Source organism: Rhinolophus sinicus, chromosome 12, assembly GCF_057876585.1.
Source record: "Rhinolophus sinicus isolate RSI-liver-muscle chromosome 12, RSI-T2T, whole genome shotgun sequence".
Classification (NCBI taxonomy): Eukaryota; Metazoa; Chordata; class Mammalia; order Chiroptera; family Rhinolophidae; genus Rhinolophus; species Rhinolophus sinicus.
Window position 1 is genome coordinate 20,101,439 of NC_142512.1, and position 23,577 is coordinate 20,125,015.

General features: G+C 39.6%; 1 protein-coding gene across 3 annotated transcripts; it reads left to right on the forward strand.

Annotated features, from left to right (window-relative positions):
* Window positions 1-1,474: 1,474 nt before the first annotated feature.
* On the forward strand, window positions 1,475-14,531 carry TMIGD1 (transmembrane and immunoglobulin domain containing 1). 3 transcript variants are annotated; one of them, XM_019739440.3, is made up of 7 exons: window positions 1,475-1,544; window positions 3,301-3,407; window positions 5,251-5,529; window positions 8,831-9,109; window positions 12,740-12,843; window positions 13,848-13,888; window positions 14,414-14,531. In XM_019739440.3, exons 2-7 carry the CDS (start codon window positions 3,326-3,328, stop codon window positions 14,415-14,417), a joined length of 789 nt encoding a protein of 262 aa, XP_019594999.2. In that variant the 5' UTR covers window positions 1,475-1,544; window positions 3,301-3,325; the 3' UTR covers window positions 14,418-14,531. The 3 variants fall into 3 exon arrangements, with proteins under 3 accessions (XP_019594999.2, XP_088645115.1, XP_074176239.2); XM_074320138.2 differs by having other exon boundaries at window positions 1,482-1,544; window positions 3,304-3,407; XM_088788989.1 differs by lacking the exon at window positions 14,414-14,531 and having other exon boundaries at window positions 13,848-13,892.
* The last annotated feature ends 9,046 nt before the right edge of the window (window positions 14,532-23,577 follow it).

Consider the following 23,577-nt stretch of genomic DNA (forward strand, 5'->3'; position numbering starts at 1 on the left):
GTAGCAGGTGATTTCCTGAGTGTCTTTGCTAAACATTCATTGCTGGACAGAGACAGTGCACTCTGCCCTCACAGGGCAGGTGGGCTGGAGGTGCTGGGGAGTCAACACTCCAAGAGTGTCCCTGAACCAGTGATGGAGAGAAGTTGGATAAATACCCAAGCTTCCTTCTACCTCCAGAGTTGATTCTGAGGTGTGTTCCACAGAGCTTGTCAAAAGGTCCCCAGTGAAGTTGCCCACAGCAGTAATCTGTTCAGTGTCACGCCCTTTGCTGGTTTTCCTCCCTTCCCTCTATCTCTCCTTTACTGTGCTTCCTGAGATGCCCTTTAAATAAACTACTTGCAGCCAAAGCTGTGTCTTAGGGTCAGCTTTGGAGGGACCCAGAACCAAGACCTCAATTCATTGCTGAATTCATTTAAAAATGACACTAGTAAAACACCCTGCTGTTAGAACCCTAGAGAAGCAAACTCAAAACCTGCTCAAATGGTGCTTGCCACCCAGCTGACAGGACCTGCTCTCAGTTATGATTCTTACTGGGACAATGAATGCTATCGTGAGGCGTGTTTATTTATTATACCCTTCCCAGCCTACGTTAATAACAACAATAGCTACGGCTTATTAAAAGCTTGCTGTGTGGCTGCTTCACATGCTTTATCTCATTTAATCCTCACAATGACTTTGTAGGGAGGGCACTATTATTTTCCCCATTGTATTGACCAAAAACCTGAGGCTCACAGAGGTGAAATAACTTTCCCAGCTCACAGCTAGGAAGAGACAGACCCCTGGCATGCTTAACCAATGTGCTCAAATGTGCAGATAACCGTACATATTATTTCATTGTAGTCTAGTATAAATGGGAACAATAGTACTTGCCAGATAAAATTCACATTGTAACAACACCATCAACATATGTATGTTTTAACCAATAAGAAAAAAATAGTTCTCCTCAAGTGCTAATTCTTAAAAGTGCAATGGAAGGATTCCCCAGTCAGGTGAGAATCTCCGAGGAACAAAACCGTCCCTGCCCTGGCCGGCTCAGTACAACTTACACAGTGGGTTTCGATCACTAGCGGTGAGTCAGATTTTTCCAGCACTATTTAAATTGTGCGAATCTCCTAACGTTTTGGCTGCTGTGAAAATCAAACCTGTCCTCAGACTAGCCCCCATCACAATTCTCAGGCTGTCAGATTATCAAAGCAGTCATCTCATTTGAGCATGACAGTGTTCAGTGAGATGAGCTACCAATTTTTGCGTAAGGTCAGGCTGTCTTGGAACAATTACATTTCTGTTAGTAATATCTGGCCCCACCTAGTAACTTGGGTACACATAAACACGTAGAACTTAAGAAGATGTCTTCCCTAATTACTGTCTTCTCTAAGAATCCATAACCAGAAACAGACTTTGAACCCAATTTAATTATTGACTTGACCTTACTGTCATAAAGTATTCTAATTCGAGTATTATAAAGATGGTAACAGGGAAAAGATTCAGGGTTCTCAGACGGAGGAGCAATTGGCCAAGGAAGTCAGCTTTTCAGAGCTCGGCCGGTAAGTGGTAAGACCTATGTAGAAAGTAGAGCGTCAAGAAAACTAAAAACAAGTCAAGGGAGGGAAATTCATTTTGAAAAGTTGCAGTCTTGGTGGGTGGAAGCGAAGGGGAGACGTCAATATTTCTTCTTAATAGGGTAGCATGAGGTCTGCCAAGAAGCCCATACTTTCAGTTTTTAGTGGACAATGCTTGAGAAAACTCTATTAATGACCAAATTCTGAAATTATCACTGTTACAATGCTGTGACAGAAATCTCTTTGGCAAAATTTTTAAATTACAAAACAATCAATATTAGTACTCATTGCATCTGATTGAAAGATTGATGCAAGCTTGCCAGCCAGAAAGGGTGAGCCTGGCGGGAACGAAACTGGCTCCTGTCAGGACAGGCCTGGGATGGGAAGAGGCAGAGCTGGCTTGAAGAAGTCATCGGTCTGTCTCAGTTCTTGAAGGTTAATATAAAACTCCAAGTTGCGAAGGTCTGAGGAGTGGCCAGGGACTGAAAAGGATTAACAGCCACTTCTTAAAGGAAGAGACTATTAATCTAGGCAGTAGGGTGGGAAAGACGATGGCCTTGAGAGTCCTAGGTTCAAATTAGCCCTGACATTTACTGTCTCTGGGATCTTGGGCAAATTATATAATCTCTCTAAACCTTTAGAAATGACCTCATGAGGTTGTTAGGGGCTTAAATGAGATTTAAATAATATGTGTAGAGTGTTTAACACAGTGTCTGTTGCATTGAGAGCATTCCACGTGTGTTTCTACTTTATTCGTAGTAGTACTCTTGAAAGGAAGTAATAAATACTTGCTTTTCCTAGATGGAAATGCAGAATATTTTAGGAAGAAGGATGGCAGCAGCAAAGCACAGAAGAAGGGAGTAAAGGGGACTTTGTTATTTATTATTTTTAGTCCAGAGTAGGTCAAGGGGAAGGAGTACTGCGAGCCGGACAGTAGTGGAAGGATGGGGAAAAGCGGAGATTGATATGGTTTAAGACTAGAGGCTACATTGCGACTGTTTCCTAGGGTACAAATCATTTGAATCTATGGGATTTGGAATAGTCTCAAAAACTCTCTATTACCAGAGAGCAACTTGACAAAAATGACCCAAGAGAGGCTTTCAAAACAAGATTTATTTTGTTCAGTAGGGACCATCTGAGAATGAAGCGAGTTTCATTTCTCTTTCTGTTACCGTGTTTTCCCAAAAATAAGATCTAGCCGTACTATCAGCTCTAAAGCGTCTTTTAGAGCAAAAATTAATATAAGACCTGGTATTATATTATATTATATTATATTATATTATATTATATTATATTATATTACATTATATTATGTTATATAAAACCCAGTCTTATATTATATGAAAATAAGATCAAGTCGTATATTAATTTTTGCTCCAAAAGACGCATTAGAACTGATGGTCTGGCTAAGTCTTATTTTCAGGGAAACACGGTAAAATGACATTCTCAATTTTTTCTGGGGAAGGCTGGCTTTATCTTCCCTGGGACTGCCCTATAGCTGCCCTATATTTTATAGCTTATGTCTTTGTGGATTTCTTTTTGCTATCTTAATAAAAAATCCTTAATACTAAAAGTACTTTGAATTTAAGTAGTCAGACAGGCTTGTTTAAAAACTAGAAATAGTACCATTATAACTGGGATGACTGATCTGGGACCTCATTTTAAGTGCATAATAGACAAAGGGAGGTTCATAAACTCAGTGTAGACCAAAGAACAGAAACAACTGCACTTTTCCCCCCAGCAGATCCAACTTGAACTCGTTAAAGATGGCATGGAAGAGTAGTGGCCTAATGCAAACATGCAGATTTCTTCTCTTAGTGATTTTATTTCTGCCACGTGAGATGACCAGTAAGTTCACATTCTTTTTGTCCTCTTTTCTATGTTGGAATTGTATTGTGATTTTTTTTTTAAATTTTATGAAATTAAATTTTTATTTTATTAAATTGGGGTGACATTGATTAATACAGTGTACAATTCTATAATACATCATCCATATATTGCATTGTGTTTACCACTCAGAGTCAAATCTCCTTTCCTCACCATATATTTGACCCCCTTTTACCCTTTTCTACCTCCCCTCCATCTCCTTTCTCTCTGGTAACCACCAGACTATTTTAAATAAAGAAAAATTTCAGATTAAAAAAATGATCAGTGGTCATTGGGAAAATCCAAAATCCAAACTGGAATGACTACAGACTTGGTACAGCTTGGAGTACAGGAGTCAGATAATATACTAAAAAATTAAACGAAAAAATATTTTTATGGTTCTGATATTATAAGCAGGGTAAAGTATTCTATTCTCTCCAAAGCCACAGTCAAAATTCTCCTACATTTTAATGCATTTTATTACTAATCATATCCAAATAATCTTCTGCTGTTTATCTGAACATACCACTAACATGAAAATCTTTCCTGCATTTGCTCCTCACCCCAATCTGAAAGTAATAGCTTCCTCCCCCCATGATTTAAAAAGTAATACATAGTCATTGTAAATTAAATTAGGAAATATAAAAAAAGAATAAAGAAGAATAAAAATCCCTCCAAATGCCATCATCCAAAGATAACCACTCAACGTTTTTGGTGTATATTCTTCCAGATTAAAAAAATACTAGGCAGCCATCTCATTATTTTTTCCAGATTACACTTTTTAAAGTAAAAGTTAATGTGTTTATAGACTATATTAATGATGTTATGTAGGGGCAATTTGTGGCAGCAAAAGTCATTTTTAGCTTTTGTTACTTGCTTTTGAACTTGGAAAGTAAAAACTGAAAGTCAGATTTGTTACTATACAACGAATATATGTATTTCTAAAAATCAGAGATGAAAACAAGCTAGTATATATCCTGATCACCCACCCCACAATGATTTGTCTACCTCACAAACCACAGCTGTTTAAACAGCTTTTTATTTTTCTGCAAAAACAATATTAAGACATCAGAACTGCAAGACCAAATCCGATTATCTAATCAGAATTGTTTGCCCATATGCATATTCAATTTTGATATATTTATAGTAATATTAGAAATGTAACTTACATTCTGCCTATTTATCTAATATTATGTCTTAAATATTTTTCCATTTTGCTATATTCCTTTTTCCTTTGTATTTCCCCACTCCCACCCCCTTACTTTGCTACTTCCAACCCCTTGACATAAACAAATTAAGTCTGGTAAGTATTTCTGCACTTTTTTCTCTATTTTTATCAATATTATTCCACATAGAATTTTTCTGAACACTTTTCCTGATAAGTGTACGTGTGTGTGTGTGTGAGTGTGTGTGTAAATGGGATAATTCTGTACATACTATTTTCTAAGCCCGCAGTTTTCCAATTTCACTGCACGTTAGAATTGCCTGGGGCTTTCAGAAAACACAATGCTTAGGTTGCAGTCATATCAATTAATAAGAATGGTTGGGGATGGGAGCAAGGCATCAGTAAGTTTTTTAAGACCCCCAGGTGATCCCAATGTGCAGCAAAATTTGGTAGCCATCATTTTAACCTTTTCCTTTTTTTTTTAGTCAGTAATATATTATGGATCTTTTTCCTTATAAAAGTGTAGAGGTCAATATGACTTTTTAATTGTTGCAGAGTATTTCATTATCCTCATGTAACATAAATCTATTTAACCAATCCCTTGTTGATGGCCATTTAGATTGTTCACTCTATCTTAATAATTTCCTCCTGTACTCCCAGGTTCTGTTTTAACTGTGAATGGTAAAACTGAGAACTATATTCTAAACACTCATCTTGGCTTTCAAGAATCTCTGAGATGTGCTGTTCAAAACCACACCAGAGAGGAAGAACTTCTCTGGTACCGAGAAGAGGGGACCGTGGATTTGAAATCTGGAAATAAAATCAATTCCAGCTCCGTCTGTGTCTCTTCCATCAGTGAAAATGACAATGGAGTCACTTTTACCTGCAAGCTGCAAAGGGATCAGTTGGTGTCCGTCTCAGTGGTGCTGAATGTCACTTGTGAGTAAAAGGGGGGAGGAGGAACTTCTGGTTAGTCTGTGTTGTCTGTATTACATTAAGGGGTAGTTGAAATCTGGGTCTAAAAAGTGTATGCATTTTAACATTTGCCTGATACTGCCAAGTTGCCCTATTTATGCTCCCACAACAAAGCATGAGGGTGCCTGTTTCCCCACACCCTCCTAAGCACTGAGTTTGAAATCTGCCAGCCTGATATGAAATTGTATTTTCATTTTCCAAATTGAGAACGAGGGTCTTCACCTTTTCATAAATGTATTGGCCGTTCATGTTTGAAATCCAAAAAGATAAAGCTCTTTGATGGCTGGGTTCTAGAAATTGGTAACCCCCTGGTGGAATTCTATGGAGTTAGGGATCCTTCAAAGGATATTATATAGGTGATCATGGTTTGGGTGGAAAGCTGGTTCTACATGAGGGTGGTGTGAATGGTGTGATGAGGGGCGATGTGGGATAGGGTGATGACGTGATATGATTTGGTAGAAAGAGCTCTGGACTCGAGCTCAGCAAACTTTTCTGTGAAAAATTAATACCATTGGTTCTGAGATAAAAGCGTAGAGAAAATGCCAAGGAATCTAGTTCTGGAAAATACTGGCATCCTGCAGCTTGAGTTTCCAGAGTGAATCATTTGCTTGTTCTGAGCAAAGGAGTTTTGTTTTTCATTGTCTATGAATTAATAAAATGTGATTTTTAGCAAGCTTCCTCCTGCCTACTTTGATAGAATCTAAGACTATCAGGGGAACCACTGAAGTCTTGTAATCCTTAAAAAATGACAGATGAGGAAACTGAGGCTCATACTAAGGGCTCGAATTATCACAGCTGCAGCTAGTAGAAACAGAACACAAATCCCCAGGTTCCTTACCTTCCTAAGGGAAGCAGGGCAGAAATGCCAATAAGATGATTTGGTGGCTTTAAAAAATGATTTTCAGTTTTCTAGCCTGAATTCACATTTAATATCATCTTTCCTTTGTATTTCCTTTGTATTTCCCCACTCCCACCCCCTTACTTTTTTTTAAATATACCTTCTAAATATTGTTGCTAAGCACATAAACAAAAACCAAACAGTTAGTGATTCATAGGGACAATAACTGACGTAAACTCAGGAATTGATCAATCAAAATGAGCTCATAAAAATTGACAAGAATAGCACGTTAAATCCTGAGAAAGTGTTATTATTGTTAGAAGTAGCAGTTAATAACACACTATTTGGGGGAGTGTGTGCAGAAACAGTTTCTTTTGTATGTTGTTGCTGAAAGTATAAATTGAGATCACCTCTTTTGCAATACCTATCAAAATTTAAAGTGTGCCTACTCTATGACCCAGCATTCCTATTTCTAGATGTTAACTGTGGAGAAACACATGCCCATGTGCTTAAAGAGACTTATACAAGGAATGTTTATCGAAGCATCATTTAACATTTCAAAAATGAAAACACCTAATGCCCACCAAAATGATTAAAGAGTCATGTATTATACATATTACATATAATTACATATATATAATTATCATATGACTACAGCACTGTAAAAGCAATGAGCCATATCTCTGTGATTCAATATAGATATATCTCAAAAACAACCAAGTAATTGAGAGAATGAAGTCTTTTATGTAAACCCTTCTCACACTCCTAAAACAATACGATATATTTCCTGTAGGTACATTATATGTGTAAAAAAACTATTTAAAAACAAAAGATCTGCAAGGATTTACATCAAACTCATAGCAGTGGGTATCTCTGGGGAGCCAGGAAATGATGAGGGTGGAGTCAAGAAGGACCTCAACTGTATCTGAAACGTACTGATTTTTTAAAAATGGAATACACCGGTATAATTGATATGCATAAAAATAGTTAAATAAAAAGAAATAACTAATAGGACCTGTGGAATTGGTGGAACTGGTATATTTGGTAATTATGTTCTTCATTCTAGCAGCTTCCTACATATCTGAATACCACATAAAATCCTCGGATTTAGATACGAAATTCAAGCTCGTTCCAAAGAGCAACAAAATGTCATTCTGAGAGAGTTATTAATAGCACATCCTACTCAGGGTCTAATTATTCAGTGAGCAGATTATACAAGCTCCTGTCTTCTTCCTTCTCTACCTTTAATCTCTCTCCTATTGCCCACTTTTCAAGCATTTTATTACTCTTCTACGCCTTGGCCAGAAAATGCAAATAGAGGAGAAGAGAGAGACAGCTCAGCCATTTCTCCCCCTAGATGTTGGAAAGCCTTCATGGGGATGAGGGTTGGAATTATCTGTGAAGATAAATGTGTTCAACTATCTATGGGTCTACGACTGCCCTTACCATGGAGGGAGTAAGGAATTGCTCACACTGAGGGATGAGAGGGACTCAGAAAGTCACACTCCCCTTCCATAGATGCCAGAGTTGCCTCGATCGGAACACCTAGAAGGAGGACATTATTTCTAGAGGATCACTGAGGAAATGCAATATGTGTGTGGGGCAAATGTGCTTAGATAAAATGGAAAAATAGAGAGTGTGACAAGCTCTTAAAACCACCACCACCATCACCACCACCACCACCACCATGATAATAATATTACTAACTAGCACTGTTGTAAATTCTTTACAGGCATTGTCTCATTTAATCTTCACAGCAACTCATGAGGTGGCTATTATCCCACTTTTTAGACAAGGAAACTGAGCAGTTACTTAGCAGTTAAGTAAATTTCTCAAGGTCACAATAAGGGATATAGATGGAATTAGGGCTAACTGCAATGTCTGCTATCTTAATATCATACTGTTTTCTCCAACCCTAGCCCAGATTGGTTTATCATATTAACTATCAGAGTAGATACAAGGCTTATACTCTTGGGCAGTATTACAAATTGTCTACTTGGCACAGATTCATTATTATCTAGATTTGTTTCATGGTTTGTCTTCTCCACCACATTAAAAGTCCTATGAGGTTTGGGGCGGCTGGTTAGGTCAGTTGGTTAGAGCGTGGTGCTAATAACACCAAGGTTGACGGTTCGATCCCCGCAGGGGCAACTGCGAGCTGTGCCCTCCTTAAAAAAGAAAAAAAGAAAAAAAGAAAAGGAAAGAAAAATAAGGAAAAAGCTCTATGAGGTTTGGAACTGGATGCATGTTACTTAGCATTGTATCCTCAATTCCTAGCCCAGTGCTTGGCATACAGTAGGTACTCAATACATTTTTGTCAAATGAATGAATGAATGACTACATGAGATAGACTGAAGGAAGACCCCGAACACTGATGGTAAATGACTGCTTATCTGCTAATGAAACCTAAATTCTTGAGTCTTGCAGTTCCTCCTCTCCTAAGTGGAGATGAGTTCCAAACGGCTGAGGAAGGCAGTGATGTGAAGTTGGTTTGCAATGTGAAATCCAACCCCCAGGCTCAAATGCTGTGGTACAGAAACAACAGCATCCTGAATTTAGAGAAAAATCATCACCAAGTCCAACAGACAAGTGAGTCTCTTCAACTGTCAATCACGAAAGTCAAGAAATCTGACAACGGAACCTACCGCTGTTTTGCAAACTCACCTCTGAAAACAGAGACCAAAGACTTTCATCTCTTTGTCACAGGTAACTCTCTTTTTAAATTGTATCCAGCACAGCGCAAAACTCAGAATAGATGCTCAGTAAATATTTTTCATGACAACAAATGATGATGACAGTTATGATCAGCAGCGAGGATGGTCTTTGGAGAATTATCCCCCTTAGTTTTCCACTAAGAATTTTAGTCCTTCCTTTTATGGGAATTGTGCCCATTATATATAGATAGGACACTACTTTTTGAGCAAAAGTCCTTTTCTAGAACCATGTAGGAGAAGACGATTCTGGTTGGCTTTTAGGGAGTATTTCCATGAATTCTCCTGGGCAACAAGGTTTGTAAGAACTGGACTTTTGAGTTCACAGCCTGATGACAGACGGAGGGCAGGAACACATAAAGAAAAAAGATACTGACTAGATAGGAAAATGGATCTCTAAAATCACTCCTAACTCTAAAACTGTAACCTATAGGCCAATCAGAAGAGGGAGTGGGGGAAAATGGAAGGTAAAAGCCCTTATCTTGGCTTCATGCTACACCTACTCAGGTTTATCACCCCCACAATACAAGGAACAAATGAAGCTCCAAGTGTTTGTCCCTCCCCATGTTTCGTGTTCATGCAAAAAGAGAAAGGCGAGATACCTGGTGTAGCAGATGCAGACAATGCTCGCACACACATATCCTGGTCTGGGGCCATGAAGGTAGGAACAGCCAAACAAGCTGAGGCTCCTGTATCTTATTAGAACATCATTCACTTTGTCATTTGCCTCCCTGTGCCCACTTGTTGCCTTTCTTGCCAGTTCCCTGGAGGCTAACTGAACCCCTGCCAGAAGTGTTAGACTGATGTGGCCATAGGGCTTCTTATTTCCTCCCCCTAATGGGGATCTGACCACGAGAGCTGCTGAGGTGGAATGCCCATTCCTGTGGTTATTGGTGTGTTCAGTAATTTGTCCTGCAGAACAGTGATGGTATGCCCAGGGGCTATCTGCTTTAAAAACCACACACACAAATAACCTAAGTACTCATGGGGTCAGAAGTAGTCGAAGGGGCACCATATTGAAATCTGTGGCTATTCACTTCCCCCAGGACCACAGAAGCATAGTTGGTGGGGGGGGCCTCGGGTCATGCCATTCTAACTCATTATACAGACCACATGCAGAGGCGGGGAATTGCAACATCCCTCTTAGTTCAGATGGAATCATAATTGCTCTATGTCACATAAAAAAAAAAAAAGTATACAGCTTGTGTGGCAAGCAGGATGCCAGCTTGACAAATTGGCTTTCAGGTGGGCAGAATCCTGTTTGGGGTGGAGCTCTTCCAAACCAACTTGTTTTTCTTATTTCATCCTGCTTTATTACTTCCCTGGTGGTTGGCAGCCTGAGCGGCATAAGCATGGGGCTGCTGGTGGTCAGGCTGAATGCCACGTTTGCCTCTCTCACCTTCACCGCTCAGTGGGGAAGTTTCTAAATGAGGCCATGCAAAGCTGGAAATGACATCAAGGGTCTTTTCTTGAGCATAAGATTTTTAGCCCATGTACTGGGATTATTGTACCATAAGGAACATGGGGGAAAAATACCAGGTCTGGTTACAAACAAGAGAGTAAAACAGGGCAAGGGGAGAGATGCAGTTACACTTGCCAAATTTCAACAGAAACTTGGAATCCAAAGTGAGCCGATGGGTCAGGCAATTTATTTCAGCTTGTTTATGGAGTGAAAACTGTCCCACGTGGCTTCATTTTATGGAGCTCGGTAAGACGATTCCAATTTGTGACTGAATTCTGATTTCTTGTCCTAATTATCCCACAGTTGCTCCCCCTTCATTTTGACATCTTTCATTCGCCCTGCAAATAGAGAGGGTCCCCTGTAAGGTGAAGCCCTTTGGTATGTCCCAGGGTTTGCAATTATGGGCCAGGGCTTATGATAAGGCCCAGGCCCGCGGAGCAGAGTTTCTCTAGAAGGTTAATGCAGCCCACACCCTCATGAGAATAATTTTTAGCAACAACCAAAAGGGAGCAAGAGTAACGGATGCTTAATCCATTTATTAGACCCCCCAAAATGATCCTAAGCAGGAACTGGACAGAAGAGGAGAAGAAAACAATTAGAAGGTAATTGGTTAATGCATCATACAACTATGGACGGATAAAACCTATATCATAATCTTGAGACATACAGCGATTGGGCTTTAAAATTAGATGTATCTAAAGTCTCCTCTTTTCCCTCCTCCCCGCCTTTCACGCCTCATATACTCTCTGTGTCCTTTATATTATTTACCTCAATCGATAGTTTTTGTTTGTTCAGTATCTGTCTTCCCCACTGGAATATGAGCTCCACGAAGGCAGGAGCCTTCCTTGTCTGCTCTGTTTTTTTGCCAGGGCGAGCATTGCACCTAACACACAGTAGTCATTCAGTAAATATTTGTTGACTATATATTTTCCTCCACAAACTCAATTGTACAATAAAGAGGACACTCTTGATTTTCTATACATTCCTAAAATTTTATCCGAACCATAATTGGAGCCCCTTGCCCTCCTAGGGTGGCAACAGAACCCAGGGGCTTAGACAGGGCCGTTTAAGTACCTTTTTGACCCTAAGCACTCTTAATTTTTGAAAATTTCATCCCCTATCCTATCAAACATAGTAAAATGAAGCACATTAAATACACTTTTCTGCTGTAAAAATTTTGAAAGGATTTTTATAATGTACATACATTCTGCTATAAATTATTCATGTGATTCTTAAGGTTTAAACATTATTATTTAACAGTGAGTTATAGTGGACACACAGTTACATTTTACAGATGTTTAAACATTTATCAATATTGATTAATGTCACTTTTTCTTGTTTCGGAGCCAATACTTTGTTTTCAGGTCTCAATTATTTTCAAAGGCTCTTGGAAAGCGTGCGATCACAGGCACCTGTGCCCGTCATGCCTGATGCGCAAAATAGCTCTGAGCTTCCCGGATGTAAGAAAACAAGGACACTTTCATTTCCGGGCTGTCATGGTTGCTGCTGAGCTCTTCCTAGTGCAAGTTAGAAGTAAACTCTCTATTCCTCCCTGTCATTTAGAGAGGTATAACAATCTAGGCAAGGGTCGGCAAGGCTGGTGCTTAAAGCACTTCTTCCCTAGGGGCACTGTGCAGCCGCCTTACATAACGTCTTGTCACCTGCTTGGGGCAGATGACAGTACAGCTACAAGGGCCCCCACTGCTCCTGGGGCCCACAGACCCCTCTCCCCTCAGTCCAGCCAGCTCTTCACCTTTCCATTTTTTTCTCTTAAAGCTTTCCTCCCTCTCTTTCCCCCTCTGGAACGCCTCCCGCTATCTTTCGGGCTTTTCAAACAGCAGGAAAAACCATTGAGTTCCTCTTACTTCTGCTTTCCGCGTGGCATAAAATGGTCTGACGACCTGCTTTGGGGCAGTTACTCATACGACCGTAAATGATCCTTCCACAAAGGAATGGATTTGCAACCTGTCTCTGCCAGTTACTAGTTCTGTGACTTTGGACAAGTAAAGTAACCTCTCCAAGTCCCGGGCTTCTCCCCTGTAAAATCGGGACTAATAATACTTCTGTAAAGTGCAAGGCACTGTGGCTGGGACATATGAGACGTACATAAATTAGAAGCATATAAATGTTAGTTCTTGTTTTCTGTGTTTGCATTTTCAACAGACAGAGCTGCGGCGATACCCATAGAACCCATTATTGCTGCCAGTGTTGTGGTCTTTCTGACACTGTGTTTTGGACTGATTGCTAGAAGAAAAAGAATCATGAAGGTATCTAAGTATTCTAAGCCATTTAGGTAAAAAGTCCTCTAAATAAAGGCAGAGAACTAACTCTGTAAGCGACTAGCGTTAGGAGCCATAATTGGACAATCTGGTCTCTCTACCATAAGATCTAAAATGGAAGTTGCTCGAAGGAATAAAAGTTGTACATATATTATGAGTACAGATTTACAAAGAACACACGTGCATATGGACAAGACCGGAATGAAAATGGCTGCGGTGTTAGGGGTAGAGGGTATTGGGGCTGATTTTTATTCCTTTTAAATGTCCCTTATTGTTGCTTTGTGTGCCTTTGGTACAGTAAATAAATATAGGAGCATCTGCCCTGGGTTCCGAGGTCTGCATGAAAAAGATGGCACTTGCTGCTCACCTCTTGAGCACAGCCATACGCCCTGGCTGTGGTGGGCTGGGGTGAGAATTGTTGAATAGTTAGCCTTGTTGGTTAGCATGATGCAGGTCAGAGTATGTGTATGCAGAGGTTAGTACCAGGTATTTGACTCCACCAGTGAATCCAGTGCCAAAGGGAAGCAAATCGGGCAGAAAGCCTCTAAGGAAAGGCCAGTGTGGCCGAGGCTGAGTTCATTGTCCAACAAAAGGCATTCTCCTTGAAACATGGTAACTGGGTATGATTCAGGGCAACAGTGTCTCCCAAGAAGAAATTCACCCACCCCCTGTTCCAAACCAAAGAAAATTTTTTCCGACAAAATAAAGAAATACTCAACAACCTCAGAATCCTGGAAGCATTTTGGCTTAAGAATTACATATTCTCTATGTTCAATAAAAATGATTAATCTGGCCAAAGAAATAAGGCTTCGACTAGTGAAGAGGTGGCTGTATTTCCAGCCACCTCTGTATGGGTGTGTCTTTTTCTAGGTAGGAGATTGACAGACATTTGGGTTTCCTGTCCCTTGAGACACCCTGATGCATTCAAAGTGTTTATCCCTGGGCTTCAGAAAAGCAGGAAAACTCATTAGCCTTGTTCCGTTTGCCTTTAGCTCTGCGTAAAGGGTGAAGATCCTCAAAGAGAAACAGCTCTGTAAGTACTCTGGGCTGGGGCCAATGATCCTCCATAAGCAGACATGTAGCAGTGGTGTGCAAGATAAAGTCCATCCCGGGCAAATTCCTCCTGAGATGGGAGGTGCCGGAAGGTGAAGGGGTTCAGAGGAGAATGGAGGGTGGAGGAGAATCTGCCTTCACGTTAGAGGAAGACAGGTGAGGCAGGTTGGAAGGTTGCCTAGAATTAAGAATACCTTTGCTCGTAAGCCTACTCTCTCTTGAAGCAATTTTGGGCTAATGCTTGTGCAACTGCATTTTATTGCCCTACAATGTAAATGGGAGAAGCCACTATTGCACTCTCCTTCACAACAAGGTCAGAAACCACATTCCTTATCTTAAAGCCTGCCTTCTCTTTGGAGCTTCCTTTAGGCTGTTGGCTCCAGCATACGTGAAGTGGGTGGTGGGTAAAAAGAACTAAAGCATTCTTTCCAAGAGTATCGATTTGATTTTGATTTTTTTTTCTTACTGCTACGATCACTATAATTAATTTCTTGGTTCATTTCAGATGAGAAAGCTGAGATGCCACCTAATACAGAAAGAATTATGCATCAGAACCCTCTTCATTTGTGTAGTCCCATCTGTATTTATTGCTATTATTAAATTCACTCCTGTTAAATTGTCAAGGGTTATGAAGAAGTGTTTCATTAAGTACTTGACAGTAGTTGTTAGGGCTAATTTGATATACTTGTGGACCGTTTTTATGGAGAAAGCTGTTAAGAATGAAAAGTAAGATTTTGTTAAGTGTTCTTCTTGAAGGGTATGTTAATTGAGATTTGTTCTGAAAAGGTAAGTGACCACTTACCATTTAGAATGTATTTTTCTAGGTAGGAGATGAACAGATATTTGGGTTTCACAAATCAGTGCAACAAACACACACACACACACACACACACACACACACACACACAAATGGGGCGGGGGGGAGGGCAACGTAGAGTGAGACATTTTTTAAGTTGCTAAGGAAGCACGTAAAAAATATCAATTATCGTCAACTTTCAGTGTCATTTTATAAAATAAATGTTCTAGGACTAAAAAAGGAAAGATCTCAGAATACAAAATACTTCTTTAAATGGAAGAAATTTAGTATTATGAAAAACTCAGCATATGTCCTTATTTTTCTCATCTCATCGTGGTTGACAAGTCACAAAGTTTGTGAGTTTTATGTAGTGATGACGATGAATGAGAACAGCAGGGGACAGGGGCTGGCTGTCATGCTTGTTTACAAGCATCCTTTGCCTCTTTTTGTATAGTCAGCTGCTTAGATCTAGCTGTATCAATTATGAGCCTGTGCTTTTCTTATGTATGTACCTCCATTTTAAATTGCAGCTCTTTTGTAATTTATCGCTGACTTTCTCTGCTTCCATTCTGTCTTGATTTTTTTTTCCCCATAAGAGTCTCCACTTCGCTTTCCCACGCAACTGGGGCAGATTAGGGGGCAAAGCAGCCCTGGCCAGAAACACCTTTGATGTTTCTGCTGTGCTCTCCTCCTCTATCTTAGAAAAAAAAATTGTCTAATATTGCAGTAGCTAAATGTTCCACAGTGAGATAGAGAGAGAGAGAGAGAGAGAGAGAGAGAGAGAGAGAGAGAGAGAGAGAGAGAGAGAGAGAGAGAGAGAGACAGAGAGACAGAGAGACAGAGACAGAGAGACAGAGATCTGCTGTCAGACAGGTGGTTAAAAACCCCTTATTGACATAGAAACAAAAAGAAGAAATGAGCACAATGTATGAAATCTCAGTGGATTTGTTTCAAAGAGGAACAGACACACCTTCCTGTTAGGTTTCTCTTTGCTTCCTTTGAAACTTCAGCATGGAATAGGGGAGGAGAGGAGTGGGGGGGAGAGAGAGAGAGAGAGAGAGAGAGAGAGAGAGAGAATAATAAAGGCTGTAGTTTACAGATTTCTTTGTCTTGGAGGCGCCAGCAGGTTTTTGTGGGGAAACATTCAGATCCTGTCTCTCATTCAGGATTTCTCAAAGTAGCATTTGGAAGCCCTGCGGAAGTGCTGTAAGGACAAGGTAGGAGGGCTGTGAAAATCTGAAAGTTTAGACAATTAAGTAGAAGCCTGGAGATCATCAAGGAAAGAAATTTTTCAGGTAATGGTGGGTTGGGATAGTTTAAGTGGAAGAGGAAACAGGAAAACTCACATATCTGATTGGACTTGGACTAGAAGACCTGAGTTCTAGTCTTGGCTGTGTTTCCTTGGGCAAGTCCATTTCCCTGTCTTTGGAAAATGAAGAGGTTGGATTTGGAGGAGGATTAGGATTGATTTTCATGTTAGTTGAAAATTCCCAACAGATTCCCAAATAGTTTAGTGAAATGCTGGAAGGAGTTGGCAAAAGAGAGTGAAAAATGTAATACCTTTGCCCCACCTAGTAGAATTATGAATCAGCTTTGTTCTAGGACACGTAACAATCCTTCAGAATTACAGGTCAGCAGTGAAGAGTTTCTTCACTCTTACAAATACAGTGACCTTGTACATTAGCACAAACACGGACTGTTAACTAGTTTAGCAGAGCATGGCAATATCATAAATGGCCATTGCATTTTATTATGCTTAGGTTATGAAAAAACAGAGCCTGTATTAAAAACTATGTCTATTACTTAAAATTAGAAGTTAGAGCCTGACTTAGAAAGATATGAAATTCAAAAGAATCCCCCATCGCCTTTCCTCCAATGTCTTCTCTACCTACTATGATACCTGAAATTTCAACATTCATTCTTCTGGTTTTTGACCCTTAGGACTACAAATACCAAAGCCACTTGCTCCCTTCTCAACCTTACCACCAATGAGGACACATTGTATACTATTTTTCTCATCCTTGGGCCTCATTTTTGAAAGAACTGGTCTATCAAGCAAACTTTATGTATTAAATAATAGTAATCTATTTTCACAATTTTAAAAATATTTTTCAATGATATCTACTTGCCAATCTGAATTTCTTTAATGATAACACAATTACCCAGCTAATGTAACTCCACCTAAGAGCAAAGAAATATAGCTAACCTATGTAGTCTTTTAGAGGTTAACAATATACTCGTAATCATTGACATTAGATTTTTTGAATCATTGAAAACAGCTTCCAAACTCCCTTTCTCACCAACTTTATCCATCATCACCATCATCATGATTATTTTCTTGAACCTACTGGCCAGGGTCATAAACTCAAATTCTTACAGGCGTCAAGCAGATCAACAAGTAAAGCAGGCTAGATGTAAAACAATAGAGAATAGAGAGTACTACAGCATATAGAAAGAGGGCTAACAGTTATCATTGGGGACAGATATGATTCTTTAAAGAAGTCAGGAATCTGGATTTTTAGGTGTAATTCTCCTAATTAAAAAAAAAGGTTTTTTTAATTCTATAATATCTAGGGGTAGATGAATCCTTTTACCCCAATTTATGACATTCTCTGTTAGGTAAGTTACAACCCAGTGTTGACTTGGGCTTTCATTGTCTCATGATTTTTGTGACACAGCTCTAGTAGTTTTCCAAGGAAGGAAGTCAGAAGAGTTAGTTATACCATGCTAAGGTCTTCATCTGCAATTTGATCCTGTAAACGACCCTATGAAGTAGTCATGATTGTCCCGCTTTGATGAGGAGGACACAGGCACAGAATGCTTAACTAATTTATAGAGAGTGACTAAGCTACGATTCATACCAAGCTGACCCAAAGCCTGCGGCTGGAATAGGGCAGAAGATACCACAGAAGGGGCAAAGGCTGAACAGTAAAGACAAACTTCACCTCGCTTATCATTTGCCAGGAATGATGTCTATGTCCCTCCTACTTCGAGTGATCTGCAGAGAATTCCTTTTACTAAGGAAAGGGAATTTAAAATAACCGTAGTTGAAGAGCATTTTGAAAATTTACAACACTCTTTCAGATATCCTGAAGTGTTGCAGGACTGAAGCTGAGAATTACTGCCCTAAATATGTGCTCATCCTTCTAATAATAATAATCACCAAAGGGTTTGCATAGATAATTTCTTATTGTTGCAAAAGCCCTAAAAGGTACGTGTTGGAATCCCCATTTTACAGATGATAAAACTGAAGATTAGAGAAACAAAATTAACTTGCTCAAACTCACACAACTAGCAGGAGGGACAGCAGCTGGGATTCAAAGCCAGGGCAGTCTTACCCCACAGTTCATGCTCTTTCCTCTATACTGCACGGTCCTGGGGTGAGGGGGCGGGGACAAAGTACCGCAATGTGATTGAGAGCATTTTACTGCTTTAGGGGTTTGGGGATTGTGGCAGAGATATTAGGTTGGTGCAAAAGTAATTGTAGTTTTTGCAATTATTTTTAACCTTTTAAACTGCAGTTACTTTTGCACCAAGCTGATATTTATCACTCCCTTAATATTCTTGTGCTCTTCACGTTCCCCTGTCCCCTGGCCATTAGATAGTCCATGTGACTGCTAGTCAAGGGGCTATGGATAGAATGAATGGAGTCACTTCTGGGCTAAACAGAGCAGAATGGGTGCATGTTTGTTAGGTGCTTTCTTCCCCTGACATGGCAACTGTGGAGAGATCCTGGAGCCTCTGTCAGCCTGACATTCTGAATAACAACATGGAACAGAGAAACCTGCTCACATGTAAGTGAAGTACACCTGTGAGTTAAGCCACCAGATTTTAGAGTTAATTTGTTACTGCAGCATAACTTAACCTGTCCTGACTAATGTAGGTATTTTCATTATAAGAATTCAGGAGCGTTTCATCTAGTTTAATGGAAGAATGCTTAATTTCAGGGGCAAGTTCATAATAACCCCCGTCCCTCCCACCAGGGACCCTGAGTCATATAAAATGCTGGATAACCTGCAATAAAATCATGTTTTTCCCTTTGAATAGATATAACTATTGACAGCATAGTTTTTTAAAATAGGGCATTATTAGTGCAAGCCAGAAAAAAAGGAGTTTGTCTCATTTTCTTAAAAAATCCAAATTATATTTAACCTCATACCAGCGACTATAGAAAATAAAATCTACACATTAATCACAAATTCCTTAACACTTAGGTAATCTTTCAAGAGCCTATCTCTGCAATATCAAGGGTGTTATATAGCAAATAACTTACTTCATGGGTAATTTTCACTTACGTAATACTGGAAAACCTGAAGGATACTACTGAGAATTCCCAAAAACCTGAGCTCTCAGAGAATTGTGTATACAAGACTAAGAAAACAATTGGAGATTTTGCATTCCTGCCAATAGATTCCTACAGCAAAATGTTGCTGTGGAAACTCATGAATTATGTGTCTTCATTTCTCTCGATGATCTTGATAGAAAAACAGTGTCAGCCTCTGTTTGAATTATGGTTATAAACAACAATCGCTTACATTTTCATGTTACCTTAGAGTTTATAAAGCATTCTTAGACATATCTTGTTTGATCCTCCCAGACACTGTGAGATATACTCCTAGGTGGTGCTGTCATTATTTATGATTTGCAACTGGAGATACTAAAGTCCAAGGTCACACAGCTAGTAAGAAGAGTCACTCTTCTCATTACCCTGCCCTTTGGCTCTAAGTAAGTACTACAATTGCTCTCAGTTTTGTACAGGACAATCATTCGGCCCTGTTGTCTTATGGGTGATTGCTATATGCCAGGAAGAATGGAAACCAGAGATGAGAAATTAAACTAGCACACACAATTATTAGGAATTGTCAAAATTTAATTCTCTGAGTTACCTGAAGTATAGTGACCTCATATAACAATAGTTACATTCCTATATGCACTTACCTTATACTGTCCTAAGCACTTGAAATATATTGTTAACTCACTAAATCCTCATAAAAATCACATAACAGGGTCCTATTTTTATTATACCCATTTTACAGGGGAGAAAAACTGAGGCACAGAGAATTTAAGTCATGTGTCCTTGGTCACATGGCTTGTTAGTGGCTGAACCAGGATTTAGATCTAGGCAATGTGGCTTCTGGGTCCTTAACCGCTAGGCAAAGTTGCCTCTTACATTAAGAACTAACTTATATAGTACATCTTATGTGGCAGGGACAATCATACTCGTATATAGACTCATTTAATCCATATTAGTGACACATTTAACATTTGAATTAAAATAGAAAGTAGATAGAGACAGGGAGGAAGAGGAGAGTGGGTTTAAAAAAGTGGGGAGGGAGGGAGAGAAGGATGGAGGGAGGGAGGCAGGAAAGGAGGGAGGGAGGGGGAGAGAGAGAGAGAGAGAGAGAGAGAGAGAGAGAGAGAGAGACTTAAAAGTGCCTGCCATGAGACTTGCCATTGAATTCAAAGAACATGTGCCCTGAAGTGAGCATAAGGTGAGGAGAGCCAGGGCTGGTTCCCTCATGGCTCTTAAAGTGTGAGCTTCTCATGTGCTCAGGATGAATCAAGCGTTCAAGGATTTGTGTTTTTCTTACATGGCCCCTACACACAAGCCAACTACTTCATTTGGTTCTCAACCAAAGAAACAGCAATCTCTTTCCATACTGGAATAAAAACCTGCTCTGCTGTACTTACTAAGAGGAGGTGTTTGGGCCTTTGAAGTGATTCTTTCCCAGGGAATTACCAAGGATAATTTTGACTACAATCAATTTTTGCCTGACTTTGGAACTTAATCCTTGAATAAGCCACAACCCACTTGTATCACTGAACATGATCAGCGCTGAAGGGAGTAGTTGGATTCATATAGTTTGTAATGCAACTCTGCTATGTATATTCAACACTGCTCACGGAAAAGTTTTAGCTACCAGATGTATGTAAAGGTACCAGATGTACAAACAGTTGCTTCAAAACACAGACCTCTCATCCTGGCTTGGCCACTTAACGAGCTGCTTACCACAAGGATATCACATAATCTTTCAGAGACTCTAAACTGAGGGACTAGACCAAAAGATAATCTCAAAGATCCTACACGCCCTCATAGTATATGATGGACATTAAAATGAATTGAACGATAATGAAACAACTCTTAGGGGGCTTTACTCCCTCCGTGTTCTGCAACAGATTCTCAGCCCAAAACAGGGTCATCTGTAGGTTTTATAGGCAGCTCAAGGGCATCATTCAAAACATTCCACCGAAAAGGATATAAACTTTGTTGCCACTAAAGAATCATAGCCTTGAATTCCTGAATTTTATAGTTATGATCCTCATAAAAGGGTTTAATAACAAACGTGGCTCACTTGGAAATCACCAACCTAAAGGACTTTGCTCCAATTTGAGATGTGGATCACACTTGTTTTTAAGAAACTATCTAATGATTTATTAACAAGTTCACATTTCTGCTAAAGATTTCTACACAATCTCTTTCGAATATCCTAAATGTAGGCATATGCATTTGTTTTGGCATATGCATTTTATGATTCCACAATGCTCTTAATCATCTAATTAAGGCTTCCATCACTGATCCTTGTTTGTCACAATGAGTGGTCATGATGATTTTCTACCCGTCAAATTAAAATGGGCCACTGTGAAAATTTAACAGCAGCATTTCTGCGCCTAAGGAAAACTTCCTGATTATGTTCCATTTGTCAAAGCCTAGAGTAAAAGCACCCATAAACCTAAACCATCCACCCACGGAATATCTACAAATAATTGCTTTGTTGCAAGTTGAAAAATAACATACAACAATACTCAGCAATTTTATAAATCTGCATGTTTATTGTTTAGACTGGCATATCTAACGTACTTAAGTTTCAAAAAGCATTTACTTACATTATATCTTTTGATCCCTAGGCTTAGAGAGCTTAAATTCTTAGTTGCTGGAATCAAATACTTGAGTACATATCCTAAGTCTATACTACTCTGCTAGCTGTGTGATGATGTGCAAGTTTCCTAACCTCTCTGTGCCTGCATTTCCTCATCTGTAAAATGGGCATAGTAATAGCATCTACCTCCTGATTTAGGGTGACTGTGAGGAATAAATGAGTTAAGATTTGTACATTGTAAGATCTGCGGCACAGTAAGCACTCAATACATTTTAGCTATTATAGATAGTACCCCACTTTTCAGAGGGGACTAAGACTCACTTACTGGCTGTATATGCCCATAAATAGTACTTAGGACGTAAAACCAGGTCTAATGGCCTTCAAACCTTGGCCTCTTTTCTTAACTACATGCTACCTTTCTTATTTAACATAAGAAATCAGGATGTCTAATTGAGGGTTTTTAAGAAACAAAGTCTTTCTTTTTCTAGTACTAAAAAGAGACACCAATTTTTTTGAAAGAAAATTAACTGAAAGAAAAATAAGCTGAGACACAAAACTGGAAGTCTGATGAGAAAAGATTACAAAGGGTATGCATAGGAAAGGTGGATTTGAGTCACCACCCCCTGCAGGTTAACTTTATTTCTGAGATTTTTATGCTTAGTCTCAAGAAAAGTCTCTGAAAAGAGGATAAGAATGTTGTAACTATTATGTTTAAATATTTGCTTCAGATACTAAAGTACGTAGCTCATAAATGAAAGAATGAAAAAAAGCTATGGGTTTGTTGCAGCTTTCAGCAAAGCCAGTCTCACAGCATTTCTAAAAGGAAACCAGGGTCTCCAGTCTCCAATTGTATTTATTAATAATTATTATTTTCTCTCAAGCCCAATTTCTCCATTTTTATCACTATCATTTTTTCTTCCATGTCCCCTTTTTTTACTTTTTATCTTCATTTTGATCTTTCTGTAATTCCACAAAATTTAGATTTTGGTGATCATAGGTGTTCATTTTATAAAACTGATTAGTACAAAGAGAAGCATTTTTAGAGTTAGCCCAATCAGGACCTCCTTGTGGCTAGATTCTCACCGCTTTGTATCAGTGCCTTATTTTTGCCCGCTGCGATCTTCCTTTCTCCCTGGCAAAATGAAAGAAAAATGGAGGCAGTTTCCCTGCATCTTTCAGAATGAGGTCACAGTCTCTCAGTGAGCACAGGTGGCCCTCATGTTTGGTCCCTGCCCTCTCACTCTTTAGTAGATCTATGCTCAAGGCGTTCAGTTTCCAGAGACTTGCTGCCTTAAGATCTTTGCATAAACCATTCATTACCTTCAACCAGAATGGCATGAACAAACTCCTAATAGTCCCAAACTCAGATATCGGCCATCTCTTCCAAGCGTTCCTTAAAAGCTCTGACTTTGATTTTCCTCTTCCATGTTCCACGTTACACTGTTCAAAACTCTACCAGAGCTAGGACCGGCCCTGTGGCTCAGGCGGTTAGAGCTCCATGCTCCTAACTCGGAAGGCTGCACGTGGCACCTTGAGCTGAGCTGCCGAATGGCTCAGTTGGTTGGAATGCGTCCTCTCTACCACAAGGTTGCCGGTTCGACTCCGCAAGGGATGGTGGGCTGCGCCCCCGGCAACTAGAAAACGGCAACTGGACCTGGAGCTGAGCTGCGCCCTCCACAACTAAGACTGAAAGGACAACAACTTGAAGCTGAACGGCACCCTCCACAACTAAGATTGAAAGGACAACAACTTGACTTGGAAAAAAAAAAGAAAAAAAGGCCTGGAAGTAACACTGTTCCCCAATAAAGTCCTGTTCCCCTTCCCCAATAAAATCTTTAAAAAACAAAAACAAAACAAACAAAACAACTCTACCAGAGCTAATGATCAGGGCTAAACCCCAATGATTAGGGGTAGGTGATTTATTCCTTCCAAACATACGCCGTATTCATCCTCCTCTTTTCATCTCCGCTACTGCCTTCTTGATCCAGGTTAAAT